The 23,013-nt window shown below is 53.1% G+C and overlaps 1 protein-coding gene and 1 non-coding gene across 2 annotated transcripts; one reads left to right on the forward strand and one right to left on the reverse strand.

Annotated features, from left to right (window-relative positions):
* Positions 1-333: 333 nt before the first annotated feature.
* Positions 334-5,807, reverse strand: LOC134142930 (PHD finger protein 7-like). Its single transcript, XM_062580501.1, has 9 exons — positions 5,774-5,807; positions 4,978-5,069; positions 4,372-4,473; positions 3,782-3,906; positions 3,052-3,214; positions 2,857-2,963; positions 2,146-2,265; positions 1,082-1,233; positions 334-362 (listed from the first exon to the last, which is right to left on the reverse strand). Exons 1-9 carry the CDS (start codon positions 5,805-5,807, stop codon positions 334-336), a joined length of 924 nt encoding a protein of 307 aa, XP_062436485.1.
* Positions 5,808-12,295: 6,488 nt separating this feature from the next.
* On the forward strand, positions 12,296-12,368 carry TRNAK-UUU (transfer RNA lysine (anticodon UUU)). The gene has a single exon. It is a non-coding gene; the product is annotated as a tRNA-Lys (tRNA).
* Positions 12,369-23,013: the final 10,645 nt, after the last annotated feature.

Genomic DNA, 23,013 nt, shown 5'->3' on the forward strand with positions numbered 1-23,013 from the left:
AGCACAAGGATCTTCTCATCCTTGGTGTCCCTCAGGGCTGCAGCTATTGAGACAGAACAGTCAGTTGCACTACTGCAAACAGGGAGAAGTGCCTCACCAGTTTCTAAGATGAAATGTTCCCTCAGCAGAGGAGTTGATTAGATTCACCCCCAGGAGCGGATTTCCTCCAGCAGAGGAAAGATCTCCCCTCAGTAGAGGAGGATCAGTGTGGGGAAAATTAAGAAAACCAAATGGGCACACAGCAGTCCATGGCTCCTGACAGGATACTTGCAGGGCTTTCTCTTGTTTTCTACTGGCTCCACTACTATTTAATAACTTCATTAATGACCTGGATCATGGAACCAAGTGCACCTTCAGCAGGCCTACAGACAATACAAAACACGGTTAGAATTGCTGATACTGCTGTCATATAGAGGGGTCATGACAGGCTGGAGAAATGGGCTGTGGAGTGTGCCCTGCATCCAGCAGGGAGTGGGCTGATGTGCCAGTGCCCCAGTAACATCCATCAAAGTAGCTGTGGCCAGGAGAACCTAAGCTTTGTGGTCCTCCCCCTGCAGCCCTGTGCTGGGCAGTGGGTAGAAGAAGGGGAAAGGCCACACACACCACCACCATAGTTGTTGACAGGAAAGCCAAACTTCTCCTCCCTGTCAGACAAGAGCCTTCTGAGCAGATCTCTCTGCCCTAGTCCCTTCCCCACCCTGCTGAGCAAGTCTAGGACAACTGCCCCAGCAGGGCCTCCCCCAAGAATACAGTTTCTTGCTCACATGCAAGGGCCTTGTGCCATCTGCCCTTCGGCATTCATACATCTGCAATCTGCCCTCCTCTTATCATCCAAGGGAAGACCAAGGCCTCCCTGGCTTCAGTTTCCCACCATATGCTTCTCCTGCCTTCTGTCTCAACCCACGCTGCCTCCTGAGAGACAGCAAGGCCAGAAGCATGTGGAGGAGCACCTTGCCAAAGCCTGGCCTTAGCTAGAAAGCTCTCAGGAAGGTCCTGGTAATGGTCAAAGAGAGTAGAAGCTCGCAGCTCCCACTCCAAAGCCAGACCCAATGGAAAGGCTAAACAGGAAGCAGGCCATTACCAGAACACACGTCAATGAAGTCGGCCCCTTGCAGAGCATCCTTTATTTCGCTGCTGACTTTATGGCCCTGCAGCACACCCTTTGGATGAGCCTGTGGGAGGTTCTGGGGTTCTCTAAGTCTCCCCTTGCTGACACAGTGCAATTCCCTGTTGCTGGGAAGACAGCACCCTTCTCAGGGCAGGCAGTGCAGAGGGCCTGCAGCATGCAGGCTGCTCCTGCACAGCCAGCCCCAGGGCATTCCCATGGACTCCCTCTGCCCAGGCCTGCACATCAATGCCATGGCCAGCTGTCTTTAGGCCGGCTGTAGGGATGCAGGGGCCAGTGCAGGAACCGGGAGTGGCCTGCCCTCCTCTCTCTCCTAGATAACACCGAGCTGCTGCTCCCAGCATCTGGGGAGCCCTGGGATGACGCCAGAGCTGCTTGACTGGTGCCGGGGCAGAGCGGCTCCGACTGCACATTGGACGCTGTAAGAGGAGGCAGAAAGGTCAGCAGATCCATCCCATACCCGCTGGAATGAAGAGATCAGAGCTGTGCCCTGCAGCCCTCCCACGTGACTCCACCACTCCCACCCTGACCATCACCTGCCAAAGCCTGCCTGACAACCAGCTCTAGCCCTGGCAACCAGGTCCTTGGCTTCTTACCAGTGCTCTGGCCAGCACAGCCATCACACTCCCACAGGCCCATGGTATCCCCCACAGAGGAGCATCGGCGGTGGGCTCCGCTCGCAGCGCATGAGGAGCACAGCAGCAGTTGCCATGGGCTGAGGAAGCAAACAGGCTGTTGACCACAGAGCCCCAAGCAGCAAATGTTGCCTGGAAGTTTCCCAAAGACAAAGTGATCGGAGAGGGATTGTGCCCAGCAGAACTCCCTGGCCTGGCCCCAGCTGGCTGCCAAGAGTCCCTGCTCCCCAAGTCCTGGCTGGATGGACAAATGATCCTGGGCAGAACCCAGGACCCTGGGGGTTCCTCCACCTTTTTGTAAGCTCTTCCAACATGTGGCCAAGCCACTGCTAAGGCATCTGTCCCCTCTGAGGAGGCTGGGAAGCAGCTCCTGCAGAGACTTACCCCTCCTCTTCTGACTGTTGCCTGCCTCCCTGGTAAAGGCACTGGCTGGCATCACAGTGGCTATATGTTTCATATAAATCTTCAAAGTTCTCCTCCTCCTCCTCCTCCCAAGCTGGTCTTCTGTGGGAGAAGCAAGGAAAGGACATGAGCCTCCTTCAGCATCCCTAGCCTCAGTCAGATGCTGACTGCAGGCCCTGGTCTTCTGGACCCCTTTGTTTTCATCCCCTCAGCAAAGCACGGCACAGGGCCTCTTTGGGAGTCCCAGTCAGGCCTTGCTGGGCCCTCTGACCTCTGCTCTCAACTGCCTGAGCTGCTTACAGGGAGAAACCAAGAGGAAAGAGCCCTAACAGGAGTTCAGTAGGAGCCCTCCTTTCCCCAGAAGAGCTTTCGGGGGGGGGGGGGGGAGAAATTGACCCCAGCTGGGAAAAAAAAAAAAAAAAAAAAAAAAACAGAAAGCAGCTGGCAGTCTCAGGGAACAACAAATCCCTCCACAGCTCAAAATCACCAATATCCTAATTCTTTCTCAGCAAGTCCCTTTACTGCAGCAGGCACAGAGCATGGAATATCCCTCTAGGCAGAGCTGTATCATTCTCTCCTCCAGGCAGCTACTCTTGCTGGAGATGCAGCCTGTGTGGAGGGACTGTGGCCTGGGCAAGAATAGTCCCTGGCCATTCTCACTTCTTTTGTGCATGGTAAGAGGGAAGAACCAACCTGTCAGGTATATAGATACCCAGCCGCCACATCTCAGGGAGAAATTTCTCACGGTCCTTGCACAAGGGACACGCAAAGTGCCTCAAAGCAGAATGGAGAGCATGTTCCTGCAGGAGAGAGGCCACCAGTGTCAGCAGGACACTGCTGCTGGGCACCTCTAGTCCTTAGGAGGTGGGAGAGAGAAAGGTCTCCTACCTGGATGCAGCCTCGGTGGAACCAGGCGTGCTTGCAGAAGGGGCACACCATGGTGCTGTAGGAGGCCCTGTCCTCCACAGGCTCCATGCAGATGATGCACATGGTGTGCCCATCTTGGTGTGTCTTCATTCTCTGCTCTGGGCGGTGCTCCCAGCAGAAGGACCTGAGTGAAGACAGAGAGGTAAGCCTGGAGAAACTGCAGGAGTCCTTCCTTGTCTCTGGGTGAGGTTTCCCATGGCTGTAGAGGCTATCATGCATTGCAGCACTCAGTGCACATGTCCCTTTTCCCATGCCTTTCCTCCTAACATGTTCCCCACCCAAAAGGACTCCACATGTCCTGGCTGAGGCCTGGGCTCCAAACTTACTTGGAGGGTTCTGGGGCACTCATGCCAAGCTGGAGGCTGTGCCTGCAGTGGGGAGGCCTTGACACACACATTTTCCAGCTTCACCCCTCAGGAATCCATCCTGACCCCCCAGGGGGCTGAGACCAATGGATTGCCAGGGCATTGCTGATGACCCACCCTCCTGCTCAGCTCCAGCACCATAGGGAAGTGGGAAAATGTTACATAAACCCTCCACGTCCTGTATCAGGCCCTGGGGGACACTGGCAGGGGTCACTGCAGGGCAGAGACTGCAGTTTCCCCAAATGCTTGGCCAGTGTTGGCAGCAGGGAGGAGGAGGGGGATTTAGCAGTACGGGAGGCTCCAGTCCAAGCAACGGTAGCCCTTACCTGAACTCCCCAAAGAACTGTGAGATGCAGCCCTCTTCGGACCCACAGGGGAAGTGGAACTTGCGGGTGCACCGCTTCTGCTGGCACACAACGGTGGCCCCCATCTTTCCACAGACACAGCAGGTCTGCAAAGAGCGCAGCAGCTCTCCCACTCAATCAATGCCAATCAATGACACTGGACAGGGACCTTGAGCTCTGCCCTGCCCTTCAGAGAAGAACACAGGGATCTCCAGACTTTTCTCAGCTCACACAGGAGCCTTCTATTAAGGAACCCTCACCTTTCCAGCTTGTCCCCCAAACACTCTGCCCATGGCTTTCTTGGAAATCAGCATCGGGTAAAGAAGCCAATCAGAGAATCCTGAGCTTCTGATGGGGAGCCAGGAGTGGCAGTAGGAAATGGCCTGTAGCCAGGCTCCCCGTCCCCTCTCAGCATCCCTAGGGAGCTGGCTACCTGCTTGCCGAGATAGTCATGCAGGAGCACTTGGGACTCTCATGCAAGCTGGACTCTTGGCCTCCTGGGACTGGCGAGGGAAGGCCATGAGGGAAACCTAGCACAGCAACACAGTGCTCCTCCCCTGCTGGATCCTCACCTTCCAAGCTGCCCGATTCACTGCCTGCCTGATATCCCCAGGGAGGAACCGGCAGAATCCCTCTCCATTGGTGCCTCTCTGGTAAAGCCCTTCAGCAAGATACTGGAAGGCAGAGAAGTGCAGGAGCTCATCAGATCAGTGAGATAGGAACCATTCTGGATGGCTTGTCCTGAGTCTTGAGAGACAGCAGGAGACAGCTCGCTTTGGGACTGGATGAGCTGCAACAGTCCCTGCCTTAGACCTCACCTTGAACAAGAAGGCATGGGGAGGGCTGAGCCTCAGGTGTGCTGTGGTTTTGCATGCTACTGACCCACAGAACAGTGGAGAAGAGCTGGTAGATACCACTGCAGAGCTGTTACTCTGCAAAGTGACTCAGGGAGTCCCTGTGGCTGGGCGCATCTGCTTGTGAGGGGCCAGGTCAGGAGGGCTAGATCTTCCACACACAGGGAATAGGGTCATTCAGCAGCACCCAGATGAGGAGGCTGAGCTAGGGGCTCAGCAGGAGGAGTTGACACCTACAGGGCACCTGGGGCTGCAATTTCACACATGTACACATGCCCCTTGGGGTGCCAGGGCAAAGCTGTGGGCAGCCCCAGGGGAACTCACCAGGCAAAACTCATGTGCACAGAGGCCATCCTCCTGGCACGTCTGCCCATAGACATCCACATCAGAATGCACACGGCGACACAGTACACACTCTGGAGGCGGGGAGGGGAAGGAGTAAGGGAGAGCAAACATCCCCACCACTGAGCACCTCCTGAGGAACTGGGGAAAACTCAACCTGAGTGATTCCCCCCCAGAGAACATCCTCTCTCTGCCATGCCATGGGGTACACCAGGCCTGGAGCTGCTGGAAAGACCCTTTGGGGTTTGGAGAGGAGGGAAGCATTGCCAGGATGTGTGTCCCAACAGGCCCCCATGGGAGTGATGGGTAGGAGGTGGCAGACAACCTGGGGAAGGGTGTCCCCGGGTCTCAGGAATCACAGCGCCTCCCCACCGGCATGGGGAGCCCTATGCCTTCACAGCTGGTCCCCGTCCACTCCCATGCACATTCCACTCTGACGGAAATCCCAGCAATGTGCCAATTCCAGCCCCCACCTTTCCCCAACTGGGGCTCCCGCTCTCTCCCTGCTTTTGGCTTCCCTTTTCCTCCCCGGACTCCTGAAGCACAGCAACCTCTGGGCAGTGCCTGCCCTCTCCACACAGCCCTCCCTTTCAATACTTCTCCCTCGCCACACAAAAAGCCTCCTTTGCTGAAGTTCAAGAGGTTTCCTGCAATGGGAGGCTCCTGAGGACCTCCTGCAGCCCACTGCCACCATTCCCACCTCTGCCCAAAAGTCATTCCCACAATGCCTTTGCCCAGCCCCTAGTTTCTGGGAGCTCATGGGGTTCTTTGCTCTCACCATCTTCCCTCGACTGCTGGGCCTTCTGCTTCATAGCGGCCACTGTGCAGGTCAGTCCCAAGAGCTCTGAAAAGTCCACAGCTGGGCTGGGCTTTCCCCTCCAGAGGCCCCTCTGCCAACCCTAAGGGACAAGCAGGACAAGCATGTGACTCCAACATAGCACCAGGACCTCAGAGGTATGAGGACCTGCTCCCTCCCTCAGCAGTACCCACGAAGTCCCTCCTTTGCCCTGACATGGGGCTCTCCAAGCCTCAAGCAAAGGCTGGTGCTCCCCAAGTCTCCATCACATGACATTCCAAGAGCACTGATAATGGGCACCAGTGGCTGACAGCCCTTGAGCTCTAGGTCACCTGAGAAGTGGGATTGTCTTCCCAGCTGCCCTCCCCACCCCCACACACACAGGATCCATACTCCTCCCCGAGCCATCCCTCTGACGGACACCTGTCCCCACTCATCTCACCAAGTTGCCCAGAGGTGCTGCCTCCCAACCTATTGCCAGCCAGAGACCAGCAGGCTTTTATCTACTGGGCCTGGTGACCTGTGTCATCACATTGTCCACTGTGACACCATCACCATGTCTGTCCCTAGGTTCAATGTGAGGAAGAATTCTGGGGGCCAGAATCTGGGGACGAGAGCCCTTGGCTACCCTGGCAGAGATGTTATTCTGGAGTCTTTTTCTGACCCCTTGCAACAAGCAGACCCTACTACTTAGGCCTCTCCAAGAGATGGTCGACAAAGAGACCCTCCCATTGCTCCCTGGCTCTGGGAAGAAATCATCCACTCCTCGGGGCTGTGTTTCCCTCACACACCCTTGTCTCTGCCTGCCAGTCCTGCTCCCAAGCTCCCTTGGCCTCCTCTCTGCCGGCACGGACAGGCACTTCTCCACTGCAGGAACAGTTGGGGTTGGCAAGCATCATGGCATTCTCTCCTAGGGCCTGAAGAAGCAACATCCAGCCCAGAGCCACCCAGCCACTTCCCTCTCCACTGAAACCTGCCCTCCCACAAGTGTCCTCTCCTTGAGAATGAGACAGAAAAGTGGGGAGGCTCTGAGGTCCCTCCTGTCCTCACTCCAACAAACAAATACAGGCCTCTTGGATCACTCCTGGCTTGCCCCAGTGCCTGCATCCTCGCCTGGCTTGCCCCAGTGCCTGCATCCTCGTGGTCCCCTCTCTTTCTTCCCACCCTGGGAGTCCTTGCAGTTGTCCAGAAATATGTCCAAGACAGAAAAGGTGATGCCTCCCCTAGCTGAAAAAGGGCACAGAATGGGGCATTTCCTTACACAGGCCAGGGAAGCCCCTCCCCAGCCCTGGTGCCAGCACTGACTCTCGCTCTGGCAGTACTCAAGGGAAGGTAGCCTTGCAGGCCTGGGAGGAGTTTCAGGGCTACTCCAACCCCATCAAGCCAGTAGCCTCTCCTCTCAGACTCTCCCTGTTGGTAGCTTCCTCTGCCATATCTCCTCTCTGTGAAGACAGGTTTGAGCATTGCCAAAACAGCTAAGAAGAAAGGCAATGCTTAAGACACAGGTGTTCACAGCAAAATTCCTGGGTTTTAATTCTTAAAGTGATAGTTGTCTAACTGCAGAGAAAAGTACTTTGTTCAAGTAAGGAATTATTCTTTTTACCTAGCTAACTGACACTACAGACTTACTTTGCTTCTGAGGCTTAGCAGTTGTTTTACTGTAAATGGCTATATCTAAAACCAAGGAAAAAAACTGACTAATTTTCTTGAATAATGAGGACACTGACAGCAGCAGCAGTAGTCCCACACCAGCATGCCTCCTCTCAGCTCTGGAGGTGCTGTCCCAGAGGTCTGGCCAGTCAGGAGCTCCATGTAGTCTACTCCTCAGCAAGCAGGGCCAGGGACAAGCCAAAGAGTTGCAGCCATCTGTCCCCAAGAGTTAGGTGCAATGTCTTAATTGTGTGCAAATGAAAAAGAAAAAAAGAGGGATAGCCCTGCCCTGTAACACTCAGGCATATGTTATGGATGTGATATATGAGGTATGCCTTAAACAAACTGTTTTTGCAAATCCACAGAGCTGGGAAGTGGTGAGAGACGGCAAGTCTTGTGTAGGCAGGACAGTGCCGCCTCCTGCATTAACTCTCCCATTCAGACTAAAGATTAAGGGTGCATGTGCATGGAAAGGTCATACTGCGGTCACGGCAATAAAGAGGAGAAGTCGACCACCAGAACCCTCTACATCCCCAGACCCATTTTGAGAACTTTCTGAATGACGCAGTATGTATGCTCAAATTTTAAGAAGAAACTCTCTCTGATGGCAGGACTTTGGAAAATAAGAAACTATAAAAGGCACAAGATAGGGCAGGTAGCTGCCAGCCCACCATCCAGGAACCTCGAGTTAGGGACAACACGAGACAAAACATCACTGGAACCTAGGGTGAAGATCTCTCTTTCCTATTGTCTCTATTTCTCTTCCTTTTTCCTTTTTTCTTCTTCAGCCTTTTCTAACTCACTGATAACATACAGTAGAGAAAGTTCTGTTTTGCTTGTGTAGTATAACATACAGGATGAAATAGTTAGGATTGCACTTGTGAACACCTAGTCATTCCTCTTGTATAGTCAATAAAATGGTTTAATTAGATTTATCAGTCGCTTTGCATTGACCTCATCGTTATTTGTCCACGGTGTATCATGAAACATAGCACAATCCATTTGAGACCCAGGGTCAGAGATTCAGATTGTGACAGCATAGCTGGCATTGGCAAAGAAAAGGTCAGAATTTGCATTAAAGACTCTTGGATGGCCTCCAGTACTGTGTGTTTTGGTTTGGAAAGGGGACTATTTCTTGTGGATGGCCTCAAAGGAGGAGAGAGTGACCCAGTGAGAAAAGCAAGCTTGCCACATGTCTATCTGCGGCACTTCACTTGGGCCAGCCACAAAGCCACAGCATTCGGTAGAAAGGGACGGACTCCTAGTGAACTAAAAAACACCGCACAGCTCTGTGAAGGAGCATCCTTTGAACTATAGCAAAGAACTGCTTCATGCTTAATCCCGCCTGTGTCAGTTCTCCCTGAGCCCCAACAGTAACCCAGAGCAGGAGACAGCTCAGACAAACACTTGCACCGTTCAGGAGCTATTTGAGAGCTTTTGGATCCCTCGGCACGCTCATGAAAATGTCTATGGACTGTGAGCCAGTTTCATCAAAGAGAAAGATGCTTTCATATGCCTCTGAGGGGACCAAGGAAAAGATCTCAAACTTGTGGATTCATAACTTGCCTTTAGCTGTCAGAAAGAGCTGTGTCCTGGAAGTAGAGCTGGGAGAGAAATGCAAGCAACATGAGAGTCCCACAAACACCCAGTACGCACTTGCTACGCAACAAAAAAGTATGCTTTGTTGCGACCTGGGGTCATAGCGCTGCAAAGCTGATGCAGACAATCGCATTCAAAGGAAAACTCACCAGAATAACAGCACAGCCTCACCATCATCCCTTTAGACAAGAGATGTCCTGCTGGTAGCTAATGAAGAGAACAGCAGCAGTTGCCATGGGCTGGGGAAGCAAATAGCCTGGTGACCACAGAAGCCCCAGCAGAAAGTGATGCCAGGAAGTCACCCAAAGACCAAGTGGCTGGAGTGGGGTGGTGCCCAGCAGAGCTTCCTGGCCTGGCCTCACCTAATTATCAAGTGTCCTGGCTGCCTGTGTTCTCCAGAGAACAAACAGCCTTTGCAAAGCCCAGCAGCACCTTCCACTCTTTAGGGGAGCCCTTGGTCAGGAGCATCCCACCTCTGGAAGAACAGTATCCCCATAGAGAGATGTGTCCCTCGCCTTCATGCAACCTCTTGAAGCAAAGCGCTGTGCAAACAACAAATCAAGGAGCCCCAATCTCTGTTTATGCACATGTTCCATGACCCGCTTCCACCAGGCTGTCACTTCTCACGTGTTTCTGGTGATGGCTGTGACCTTGCTGTATATGCATCAGTGTGACTGCTGCATTCACTTTTCTCTTTCAGAATGACAAGTAAACTAAGCAAGCAACAAGAATCATTCCTGCCCTGGGCCAAATTGATTTTCTGTAGTTAAACTCTTAGTCCCCATAGCTGTAAGAACTAAATCCCCAGAGTTACAGTGTGATTACCTGTCCTTTCAGCTTTGTCATCTTTTGAAAACTACCTCTTCACCAGGAGGAGTGATGGTGCAACTCCATACCCTGACACGTGATGTGCCGCATGAAAGGGACCTTCTGGATTTTTTGACAAGACCACAAGCAGAAGGGCCTATTTGCTGAGGTGCTCTTTGCATGACTACTTTGCAGATCATTGTTGGAGTATGTCAGATGGAGGAGCAGAGAGCGTGAGGACAGAGCTCAAGCAAGCGGAGCCTCAGAGGAGCTCCCCTCCGCACTGCCTTAAAGCAGAGACCTTGACAATGTTGCTTGCTCCTATGGGCTCTATTGCAGGGCTGGCAGGGTCTTCCAGTGCTCCTGCCACTGCGGAGGGGAGAAGGACAGGATTGATTCATGCTTCTGGTGTGTGAGGGCCCTGGGCTCTGCAGGAAGGGTGGGCCGAGGAGCCTTTGGCTCATGGAGAGTCTTTGAGGAGAGGCTGCTGGCTTGATGGGGTTGGAGTAGCCCTGAAACTCCTCCCAGGCCTGCAAGGCCGCCTTCCCTTGCTGCACTGCCAGAGCCAGAGGCAGCGCTGGCACCAGGGCTGGGGAGGGGCTTCCTTGGCCTGCGTAAGGAAATGCCCCATTCTGTGCCCTTTTTCAGCTGCAGGGGATTCACCTTTTCTGTCTCCAACATGTTTCCCGACAACTGCAAAACCCCACGGTGGGAAGGCGGCCAGGGGACCACGAAGGATGACCAAAAAGGAGGGATACTGCTGGTTCCTCTCTAGCGATATAAGGCAGGCACTGAATCGGGCAGCTCGGAAGGTGAAGACCCAGCAGGGGAGGAGCACTGTGTTGCTGTGCTAGGTCTCCCTCACGGCCTTCCCTTGCCAGTCCCAGGAGGCCAAGGGTCCAGCTTGCGTGAGAGTCCCAGATGCTCCTGCATAACTGTCTCGGCAAGCAGGCAGCCAGCTCCCTAGGGATGCTGAGAGGGGAGGGGGAGCCTGGCTACCGGCCATTCCCTGCTGCCACTCCTGGCTCCTCCTAACCACCATGGCATGCCAGCAGAAGCGGTGCACCTGGAAGTTCCACTTCCCCCACAGTTCTGAACAGGGCTGCATCTCGCAGTTCTTTGGGGAGTTCAGGTAGTTACCTGGTTGCTTGGGCTGGAGCCTGCTGTACTGCTGAATTCCCCTCCTGCTCCCTGCTGCCAGCAGTGGCCAAGCAGACTGGGAACCTGCCTGCTCTGCCCTGCAGTGACACTGCGAGTGTCCCTCCCAGAGACTGATCCTGCACACAGGCTCAAGTGCTGCCTCATTTGTCCCTTTTCTCCTACTCGGTGGCGCTGCAGCTGAGCGGGAGGGTGTGTGCTCCTGGCAATGCCTTGGCCTCAGCCCCCTGGGGTATTCAGGCTGATAAAAAACTCAAGTTGTGTTGCTCCTGCAGGGACCGGCTCTGCACTATGGCTTCAGCAACTTCATGTGTCCTCAGTGCAAAGACAGAGACAGCTTCCTAACAGAGATGTTGAGCCTGGGTATCTGAATCCCCATGAGGTGGCAGTGGGAGCTGCAGGCTTCTGCTCCCTTTGACCTTTGGCAGGACCTTCCTGAGAGCTTTCTAGCTAAGGCCAGGCTTGGGCAAGGTTTCGTCCACATGCCTGTGGCCTTGCTGTCTTTCTGGAGGCTGCATGGGCTGGGGCAGAGGGGAGGGGAAGCATTCTCTGGGAGACAAAGCCAGGCTAGCCTTGGTCTTCCCTTGAATGACAAGAGGAGGGCAGATGGTGGGTGTGCCCCCCCACAGACACCCCCTCGAGTCCAGCACCTTCCAGTTCCCCTGGCTCCATGGAGGGGAGGTCCCGTGTCCCAGCTTGCACAAGCACAGAGAAGGCAGTAGGGCCTAGAGTTCAGAGCAGGCATGCTGGATCCCGAACATCTCATGTCATCTGGTGGTGTAAGGGCAGCGGGTCTAAGAGGCTCCAGCTGAGGACGACGCAGGGCATAGGAGTTGGAGCCGAGTCATACTTGGAGCCAGTGCCTTTCATCCTGTCACTGGGCACCACAGGGAACATCCTGGTTCTGTCTTCTTCTCTACCCTCCACCAGGTAAGACAAGAGGCCCCCGGAGCCTCCTCTTCTCCAGGCTCCACGCTCCCAGTTCCCACAGCATGGGGTTACTCCTTGCCAGGTGTAAGGCTTGGCGTTTCCCTCTGATGAACTGCAGGACGTCCTCTGAGCCCACTTCTGCAGCCTATCACGACCCCTGTGCATGGCAGCAGTATCAACAACTGAAAGCACGTTTTGTATTGTCTGCAGGCTTGCTGAAGGTGCACTTGGTCCCATCATCCAGGTCATTAATGAAGCTATTAACCAGTAGTGGAGCCAGCAGAAAACAAGAGAAAGCCCTGCAAGCATCCCATCAGGAGCCATGGACTGCTGTGTGCCCATTTGGATTGCTTAACAGAAGCCTGGATAGCTCAGCTGGGAGAGCATCAGACTTTTAATCTGAGGGTCCAGGGTTCAAGCCCCTGTTCAGGCAGCAATCTTGCTGTTTACTCCATGCCTTCCCCTTTGCTCAACAAGTGGCACTCCCAAACCTGGGCAATGGCAGGTGGATCCTTAGAGCCATGAACAGACTGTTTGCATCCAACTCCTGTCTCCCGCAAAAGAGACCATCTCTCTCCTTCCTTCCTCCCTCTTGAGAAAAAACAACGGAAAGCATGTCCTGCTGCCCTGTCGCCCTGCCCTGCAGGGGAGCAGGAACCCCTCTACACAGGCAGGGTGCCAGCTGTACTAAAAGGCTCCAGGAGCTTGTTAGGAGAGCAAGCCCCTCAGACAGATGCCCACAAAGACTGCATGCTGTCACACAACCCCTCATCCCCCTCCCCCCCATTCAATATGCTGATGGTCTTTTTGCTTTTGGCCAGCATCCTACTCCCTGGGAGGCTGGAAATGTTTTTCATGAGAAGGAAGCTGCAGGATCACTTTGTTACCTGAAATACTGTATCTAAGTGGTATGTGACTGCATGGCCTTTTCAAGAGTGATGATGTTTATAAGCTGCAAGAGTTTGATCGAGGTGTTGTTTAAACTCAGGATCCTGCCTCTGTGGCTACTTACAGCTGCAGGCACAGGCTTTGTTCTCTAAGATAACTCTCTCTAAGCACCACGTATTTTCTTCCTTTCTTCTTTACAGGGACTCATTTCATAAGCTTCCTTGATGAGGAATGTGCAATATTAGAAGCCGCACCAAAGGGAACCAGTGGGCACAGAGGCTGAAAGAAAAGCAACACGTCCTTTCCTATTCTGAGCACAGAGCTTCCCAGCATAAGAGCAGCTCTACCCATAATGACAAACCTCTTCTGTCCTTCAATCACCCCTCTCCTCTAAAGAACAGCGAGGAAAAAGCACAGCCAGGCAGAGCCTTGCGCTCTGAAAGAAAATGGTGCTAAGGGATGGCCCGAGGCCCTTTGGGACTTGCCCACAGTGTTGACTGCTAGACAGAGTCTTAATTTCATCTAAAATGAAATTTTCCCTCAGGAGAGGAGTGGATTGGATTCACCCTCAGTTGAGGAGTTCCTCCAGGAGAGGAAAGATCTCCCCTCAGCAGAGGAGGATCACATGGAGAACGCTAACAATACCACATGGGCAGTCCGGATGGGATGCTTGCAGGGTTTCCTCTTTCTTTTTTTCCTACTGGCTCCTACACTGGCCCTTGTGCTCCTGCAATCAGCTCTCCTCTTATCATCCAAGGGAAGACCAAGGCCCCCCTGGCTTCAGTTTCCCACCATATGCTTCTCCTGCCTTCTGTCTCAACCCACGCTGCCTCCTGAGAGACAGCAAGGCCAGAAGCACGTGGAGGAGCACCTTGCCAAAGCCTGGCCTTAGTTAGAAAGCTCTCAGGAAGGTCCTGGTAATGGTCAAAGAGAGTAGAAGCCCGCAGCTCCCACTCCAAAGCCAGACCCAATGGAAAGGCTAAACAGGAAGCAGGCCATTACCAGAACACACGTCAATGAAGTCAGCCCCTTGCAACGCATCCTTTATTTCGCTGCTGACTTCATGGCCCTGCAGCACACCCTTTGGATGAGCCTGTGGGAGGTTCTGGGGCTCTCCAAGTCTCCCCTCGCGGGGCCTTGGACTTTGCGGGGAGGCCTTCACAGCAGCCCTCTAGTACCCTAAGGAGGTTGTAGAGAAGAGAAAGTCAGGCCCTTAGTGCTGCTTGGTGGAAGGATGAGAGGCAGTGGACAAAAGCTGAAAGAGGAGGGGTTCTGACTGGGTATGCGGCAAAATGTTTTAACGATGAGGCAGTCAAGCAGTGGAGCAGGTTGCCCAGAGAGGCTGGGCAGTCTCCATCCTTGGAGATTTCCAGGATGAGGCTGAATAAAGCCCTGAGCAGCTGAGTCTGACCCCATAGCAAGGTCTCAGCCTGCCTGGAGCAGGAGGTAGGACTAGAGACTTCCTGAGATCCCTTCCAGGCTGATTTATCCTGTGGTCTTCTCCTGTAATCCTGAGAGATGTGCAGTGCAGTGGTGTACCTGCCTTGCCCCACAGCAATCATAGCCCAGTGGCCTCCTATCTGGAGACAAGACAGAGATCCGTGCACCAGAGTGCAGGTGGTGAACCTCAGCCCTGGAACACCTCCTTGTGCATCTCCCTGAGCCGTGGCCCCCTTGGGAAGTAGGCTGGGGTCAGCTCCCTAAAATCCCCAGTGGAGCTGCCCTACCCATTGTTGTGCAACATCTGGCAGCATCAGCGGTGTGGGGATCCCTGCAGCTCCTCTGTGACACGTTCTGGGGGTCAGTGGGACACGTGGCCTGGCAACGAGTCCTGCCCTCTCTCCCACTGCGCCCGACCTCTCCTCACGATCCCTGTGAGGCTGGGGTGAGCCCAGGTGCTGGAGGCTGCTCTCACCACTGCTCTGCTTTGGAGGAGCTGCTTTGTCGTGCAAGGGGAGGTTGTGGCGTTGCGCTGGAAGCTGTGTGGTGAAGTGGAGAACAGGACAGGAGGAGGAGATTGGAGAGAAACATTTTCCTGGTCTCCTCGCCGCATGTGCTGAGCCGCAGGGAGGGGGAAGCAGAGATGGACTTCTGTTCCGACAGGACACAGCACATACCCCCCTCTCCCACACCCAGCGCAAAGGGTAAGGCCTTCAGGAGCTCTTTCTTGAGGGTTGTCACGTGGAGAAGGAACTCAAAAACCACCCGTGCAAAGTGGTCGAAACCTGCTGTGATGGTGATGTGAACAGGCGGAGGAGGTGGGGAGGTTGTACGGGGAGTCACGACTGTCCCTTAGGGCTGAGGTGCCAATCGGTCATCCAGGGCTCCAGGGTCCTGTTCCTGGCTCTGGCCTTGCCTTCCTGGGGCAGCATCAGGCAGAGGTGCCTGGCCCTGAGAGTTGCTGCTTGCCTTGCAATAGGGAGGAGCTGCTCAGGTGGGCATGCAGAGAGTTTGTGCAAGCACCTGCTACGGGGGTAAACTGGCCCCTGCAGGGGAGGCACTGGGGGATGCCTTGAGACTCGTGTGGGCACAGCCCCATCCTCTCACTATGGTGGAGATCCATGGCCACCGCATGTCCGATGCCCCTCTTTCAGCTCTCATCTCTTCTGGTATCCAAGTAAAGGGTGCAGCCTGAAGTGCAAGCCTAAACCGGCTAGTGCCTGTCATGGCTGTGCGTTCTGGGGCAGGAAGGAAGGGGAGATTACATCAGCACTTTTTGTCTCCTTACTTCGGAAACTGCAGAATGATTGTGAGCTTGTTGCCTTGGAGCATGACGTCTCTTTCACTTGCCTTCCAGAGGTCCTCACTGTCTGGGGATGTGTGTCTGACTACATTATACAGCACCTGCTGCTGAACAAGGTGGGTCTTGCGTGCTGTTGCTCCAACAAACCCTGATGCTTTCAGGCCTCCTGGCAGCCCTGTGCGAGGGAGTGCGATTATTCTTCCCCTCTTCTGAAAGCAGAAAACCCACCGCAGAAGGACACGGGCAACTCCTCTGTCAAGAGAGGTGAACTATCAAGCCCCTAGCCCCAAGTGAGAGAATGCTGGACACTTTCTGGGGCTTCTGTCGGGCCCACGGCTACAGTGCAAAGGCCAAACAGGAAGCTGGGACGTTCTTCGAGGTTGTTTGATTGCTGGCAGTCCCTTGGGTCCTATCCAGCTGGGGAGGCTTGCTCAGCTTTTACTTCATCAGATCTTCCTTTGGGAGAGAAGAGTAAGGAGACGACAAAAATCTGGAGACTCTAGGTCTTCTCCGGAGCTTCCCAAAGTGCACGTATTTTCCGCCGTACATCATGAATGGCCTGGGCGCAAAGCCCTGTTCCTGTGCTCTGATGAGTCGTGAGTTAATTTTCCCCTCTAACAGAACTCTTACTATGGCTCCTTTGGCTTCTCTTTTGTTTTCAGGGTGTCAGAATTCGCAGACTTGGCACATTTGATGTCATTCAAGTGCAAGTAGATAGTGGGAAGAACACCCTTCTGACTGTTCGGAGACCCAGGTTTCATCTTGCAAAGACTATTGCAAGGGTTCACGGACTCACACATGATCAAGCATATGTTTTTGGTAAGGGACAGATGGAAACCTTTTTTTCCTGCTTTGTCTTTGACCTGCTTGACGCCTGGCCGCGTACCTGGTATTTGGGGCTGGTTATTCTGTCAGGCTTGTGTCTGACATCTGCCAGAGGCTTCAAGACGACAGCTCTGAAGCTGGGTATTGCCAGAGAGCCTGGCGGTAGCCGAAGCCTGCCTTCAGGGAACGGTCCAGTGAGCTCTTTTGTCTGTTGTTGTTGTTTGCTAGATCGGAAACAAATTGAGCCACTGAAGTATGCCGACTTAGCTTTGGACGTCGTGCCTTCAAGAAAGACAGTGAAGGCTTGTGTACAAGAGACCGTGCATCTTTTCTGTCAGTACATAGAGAAAGGCGAGAACGTTGCCTTTGTTCTGAAGGACATTGGCATGCTCATTATCGAGGGGAAAGATGTGAAAATGAGATTTTACAAGGACTTTCTGAAAAGGCTGAATGGGACTAACAAGCTGCTAAAAGCTCTTCTCGGCGTAAGTTTTTTGCTTCTTTTTCATCTTCCAGTGCTGCTTCTAGTCATTTGGGAGTTCTCCCACAGGATGAGTGAGCGGATTTCTACTGGGCTGCCACAGCCTGTCTAGGTGCAGGAGCTAGACGTGGTCTGCAGCAAGGCCAGCGCTCCATGGCGTCCTTCGCTCACATTCAGTGTCTTGGCAACCCAGAGGAACCTTGGAAGACCTGTGCTGGCTGCAGGCAAAGATCCCTTCAGGCCAGCCTCCCACCCTGGAATCCTTCGGGAAATAGGGCAAGAACAGGGCAGGTCGCTCTGGTACTTCCCACCCTCCTCCCTCCCCGCTCTCCCTGCTAAGGAGTCCCTTGGTGCTAAGAGCATGGGTGATCTCCCTGCTTTTTGAAGCTGCTTCTACTTTGGTCCCATCTGGGAATGTGGGGCAGGGAGTCCAGCAGGTTCAATGTAAGTTTCTGTGTGTCCATTTGAAAACTCTTGCCTGATCCTTTCCATCATGAAAGAGCTGGTCTCATGGACGAAGCCTGTTGCTTCTTGCTCTTGTAGAAGCCCAGCAGCGTTATTAAGCTATTCTCAGCTTTCTGTGCTGCTTCTCTTCTTTAGAAGTGAGGAGTACTGTGAGTGAAAGAGAAGTTTCCGAGAGTTGTCTGAGAGCCACCTTCCCGCGTGAGCAGAAGAGAGGTTTGCTGCCTTTGTGGGCAAGGCAGTCACTGATTTCCTAGCCGTCCTCTCACTTGTCTCTGTCCCTGCTGCAGATGCCAGGGATGAGGGACTCTTTGCTCTTGGGCACCGAGACTGCTGCTTCTCAGACCCGCTCCGGCTGTGTCATCGTCTTTCCACAGTGAGTAGGTTTGGCTCAGCAGCCCCTGGCTGACCTGCAAGAGCTTCTCTGCTCATGAAGTCGCTTGAGACCAACTCTTTCAAGTGCCTGCATCCCATGCATGCTTCTCCTTACTTTGGACCGTGTGTGTCTTCACAAGGAGTAGCATGGAAGCCCAACACTTTCTCCAGCGTCCATTCTCTTTCTGTCGGGTTGAGATTGGGAAAAAGACAAGGAAATGAATTCTGGTATTTCCTCTGGGCTGAGTTTTACATGGAAAGCAGCTCTTAGAAAGTGGATCAAAGAGCAGATCCATTCAGGTGCTCTCTTGGTGCCATTTTCATGGGTCCTGTGAGTCTCGAGGGAATAGAATGTCTCCTGACTGCCTCCTTCCTGGGTACAGATGAGGGGTACAGAAGGAGGGATTTCTTGACCTCAGGGTAGCTGCTGCACAGTGGGTCTCTTGCAGAGCTCTGTCACGTGCCCAGGGCTGCAAAGTAACTCCATTAACGACCGAGAGGGTGGTGGTTCCTCTTTACAGGGGCACTGACACTTGACGGGGAGGCTGTGCAAGTGAGCTGGAGGGCTAGACTGGAGTCCACCAAGGTCTCGTCTAACTGGAGAAAAAGAAACCAGTCCCTTCTCCATGTGCACTGTGAATAAGAGATCAGAGGTGGTATCCGATGGCAGGAAGGCAGACTTATGCCCCACCAGGCGCTGGACTTTGTTTTACTGTGCCACCTAGTTTCCTCAAATAATCTACAAGGCTATTGCATCATCTGCTTTGGAGCTCTCTGGACTTGACAGTACCTCCAAAATGCCTCTGTGATGCGATCACTAATGCAAACTGTAAAGGGAATGTGTGCGTTCCTACTTCAGCCTGGTGCCATTGTCTTCCTTCCAGGTTTCAGCTTCAGACTGCGCCTCAGAGAAGAACCATGAAACCCACTGTGAAAGATGGTGCAAAGCCTATTCAAGAAGAAAAGGTGAAAAAAGAGAAGCTTAGCGATCAGAGGGTCAAAAAAGGTAATGTAACAGCTGACTCCTTACCGAGCTGTGTCCGTTTTCCTCTTGGCCGAACCTCTCAGGAAGCAGGGCCAAGGTTATAATGGGATGTATGGGATAGTCTAACAGACTTCCTGTGACTGTATTTCTCCCAGCATGGCAAATCTCTGGTGACTTGTTATGGACCAGGAGCCCCAAACTATCTTGCACCACCAACTGCAGTTAATAGTGGTGCTCACCCCACGAGCTGCAGTTGACACTGGTGAAGGACACTTCCTCACTGCACTCCATTCCTGAGCATACATTGCAAGCTGCTCTTCTGTTTAGCAGTTTGTGCACTCACAGAGATCAGACATTCTGCTCCTCTTGTGTGAAACTATTCCCCCCTAGAGGGACTTTCTTAGGTCACCATCTCCTCACAGCAAGCTGTCTTTTCCAGAGTACGGACCAGGTAAAGTTGTACACAAGCAATTCCCTGGAGAGCAAGTGAAGGAAGCAGTGGAGCAGAGAAAAAAGCCCTCTGCGCGGTGAGTCTCTTGTCAAAAGGCATGATGGTGAGGCTGTGCTGTTGTTCTGGTGCGAGTGTGAGGTGTCCTTTGAACACAACTGTCTGCATCAGCTTTGCAGCACTATGACCCCAGGTCAGGGCAACGTGTGTTTTCTTGCTGCGTGGCATGTACATAGTGGGTGTTTGTGAGACTTGTGTTGCTTGCATTTCTCTCCCGGCTCTACTTCCAGGACACAGCTCTTTCTGACAGCTAAAGGCAAGTTATGAATCCACAAGTTTGAGATCTTTTCCTTGGTCCCCTCAGAGGTATATGAAAGCATCTTTCTCTTTGATGAAACTGGCTCACAGTCCATAGACATTTTCATGAGCGTGCCGAGGGATCCAAAAGCTCTCAAATAGCTCCTGAACGGTGCAAGTGTTTGTCTGAGCTGTCTCCTGCTCTGGGTTACTGTTGGGGCTCAGGGAGAACTGACACAGGCGGGATTAAGCATGAAGCAGTTCTTTGCTATAGTTCAAAGGATGCTCCTTCACAGAGCTGTGCGGTGTTTTTTAGTTCACTAGGAGTCCGTCCCTTTCTACCGAATGCTGTGGCTTTGTGGCTGGCCCAAGTGAAGTGCCGCAGATAGACATGTGGCAAGCTTGCTTTTCTCACTGGGTCACTCCCTCCTCCTTTGAGGCCATCCACAAGAAATAGTCCCCTTTCCAAACCAAAACACACAGTACTGGAGGCCGTCCAAGAGTCTTTAATGCAATTGTCAGGACAGGGGAATGGTGAGTCCTGTCACCTCAAGGGAAAGTGCAAATCCTGGCCTTTCCTTTGCCAATGCCACTCTATGCCTGAGTGTTACAGGGCAGGGCTATCCCTCTTTTTCCTTTTTCATTGGAGCACAATTAAGACATTACAACCTAACTCTGCTGCACAACTACCTTCTGCTGCAGAAGCAGCTGCAGAGCTTGTGAGCCCAATGGGGAGAGCAAGCTACTGCTGAGCTCATACCGACTCTTCCTGCGGTGCATTTCAGCCGGCTGCCAGCAGTCCCAGGGTGCTCCCTGAAGAAAGAGAAAGGCAAGCAGGAACCAACTCCACCGGCCAAACGCAGAATCAAACTTCCCCTGTGTGACGGCTACCGGAGAGCCAGACAGGTGCGTGGTATGGATGTGTGTAATTACTGCGTCACATTTAACCATGGAGAAGCCCAGTTATGTGAGCACTGGTTCTGAAAAGACTCCTTAATGTGTGTTCACTGCAACCCTGGAGTACAGCTTTGGGATCTTTAAAAGGGGCAGGAGAGTCGGTATTTTTTGAGCATACGGTTCACATTCTGTAGCCTCAGGCAACACAGAAGGACACAGAAGAAATGTGTCAGGCATTATCTGTAGTGCAAAGGTAACTGCTAGGCTTTCATAGGAAAGCAAAGGGAGGTCATGGGTGTTTGGATCCTTGGTCAGAAGAGAAGGGCTTTTCAGGTGTGCCTTGATGAGCTTTACAGCAAGCCTCTGCTAGCAGAAAGCCTCAAGATAAGGGGCAGAAAATAGGGTAAGAATAGCGCCCCCTCCCAAAAGAAAAGCCACCAACTGAATTCTGCATGCTCTTGCATTCCTGTGGCCCTCTAGGAAACACATGACCTGGCCCTGCAAAGGGACCAACGCAATCACTGGGCCTCCTGGAGTGAAGAGAAGCGTAAGAAAGAGCGATCAGAGATGGCAGCTTTGAAAGCTAGAAGAGAGCGGGAAGAGCTCCGAAGGGCACAGGTACAGGAAGGATTGCAAAACATTTAGAGAAAGCAGTCTTCTCCTCCTGTGGAGGAGCTGAGCGTTGAAGGTGGCTCAAGTATCCCGAGTCGCAGGAGCACTGCTGCTACAAAATAGTGTGCCACGTGGCTCTGTTTTCCTTGCTTGCCTGCTCATTCCTGCAAGGGAGAAGCTGCCGAGAAGAGCTGCAGGACAGAAATGATTATCTGCTGTGGGGAGGGCATAAATTCATCATCCCTTCCTGGAACTTAGGCAACCCTTGCCTTCAGTGCATGTTGCAGAGACTGAACACAAGCTCTCCTGAGACTGCATGCAGAGGCAGAGCCCGTGTCGGGGTGGTGGTGTCTTTTTTGTTACTCTGCCTCTATTAGCGTGGTCAGCAGTATTTTTTCTTAACAATAAGGTCTGGTTTTGCAAGTCTAATATTTAAGAGGACTTCCTCCCAACAATACTGGGTTAAAAATAAGAAGGAAAGAAAGAAAGAAGGAAAGGAGAAGAGGAGGAGGAAGAAAAAGAAGAAGAAGAAGAAGAAGAAGAAGAAAGATTTCCATTGGCTGTAGAGTCAGCAGATGCCTTCTAGGCTGCTCAGTGATCCTCCTTCTGGTGGCCTCTCTGACTAAATGCATTTTCTTTTCTTTCCCTCGCTTAACAGTTGGGAAGTCAGGCAAGATGCCTGAGAGACTCTGTCATTGACGTGGTGGCTCTTGAAATGGAAAGAAAGAAGAACGTTGAATGGATCAGAGTGGACGAAGTAAGAACTTTTTTAGGACTGATGTTACCATACTGGTAATGTCTTTGTCAAAGCCGTGGCACCGCTTTCTAGCAGTGTGCGGAACAGGCCAAGACATGTGAGGAACTAGGCCCCTGGGTCAAGAAAAGACCCCGTGTGATTAAGTACTCATTTCTAGGATGACTGTTGTTGGAGGAGCAGCAAGACTGGCAGTGAGCACTGATGCTGAGGGTGAAGGCAGGGGCCACAAGGGATGCTTTAGGTCATTTGGTCTGACCTGCTGAATCCCCGGCAAGACTGCATGGTAGAGGTCTTGCTCTGTGAAGAGCTGGTCCTTCCCCTTGCTCCCGAGGCCTGGAGTGATCTCAGACTGCGAGGGAAGTGCTGGAGGGAAAATGCTGCGAAGCCTTGCTCGGACACAGACATAGCCCTGTGTGGCATGTTGAGGCTGTTCTGGTTCTGCAGCTACGGCTGCAGCGTTCCTGCCCCAGGGAAGCTGTTGTCACTGGGATGTCTGAGGGCAGAGCAGCAAAATAGTTGATGGGGCTGCAGGGGTCCTGTGCTCCCTGGCTTCTCTAGCGCTGAATTTCCAGTGTGTTGGAGTGAGGGTAGAGGCAAGGCACAGTGTTTTGTCTTATCTGTGTTTCAGCTTGAGCCAAGTCCTGGAATGCTCCCAGATATTGACCCTGACTTCTTCCGATTCCCAACTGACGATGCCTGACCAACGAGAAGCTGCCAGGAAGAACAGCTGACAAGCAGGAAATCCCACCTCTGCCAAAAAGAATGAGCAGGGGAGAAAAAGAAGACTTCACTCTTCAGTTCTGTAACAGAGAAAAAGGCAGAGGCTAAAGACCAAAGGCTGAGTGTGTGTGTGCTGGTTGCAGGGAAGGCCGGGGACAGTCAAGCGGTGATGCCCCACTGAGGTGTCAAGGATCCAAATCCCAGAGCCCTGGGGCTGGAAACAGCATCCTCTGGCTTCCTGCAACATGGGAGTGACCTGGGTTTGGCCTTGAGCCCAGGGGCCTCTCTGATGCCCCCAGCAAATGCCTGCACCTCATCCTGAACTGAAGAGACTGTGGGCACAACTGGGACCATGCTCACGGGGCTGGGGCAGGGTCTCAGACAGAGTGTACGTGTGTGTTTGGTGTGCTGCAGTGCTGCGCCTTTGGGGTGTGAAAGGGAGGACATGGATCCCAAGAGCAGGAGGTGGAAACTGAGCTTGAGGCAGCACTGGACACACATGGAGCAGAGCTGCAAGGCACCACCTTCCTTCACAGAAGAGCAGCAGGAGCTGGCACAGGCAGGCAGCTCCTGGGTGCACTGACCAAC

Source organism: Rhea pennata, chromosome 7, assembly GCF_028389875.1.
Source record: "Rhea pennata isolate bPtePen1 chromosome 7, bPtePen1.pri, whole genome shotgun sequence".
NCBI classification, from domain to species: domain Eukaryota; kingdom Metazoa; phylum Chordata; class Aves; order Rheiformes; family Rheidae; genus Rhea; species Rhea pennata.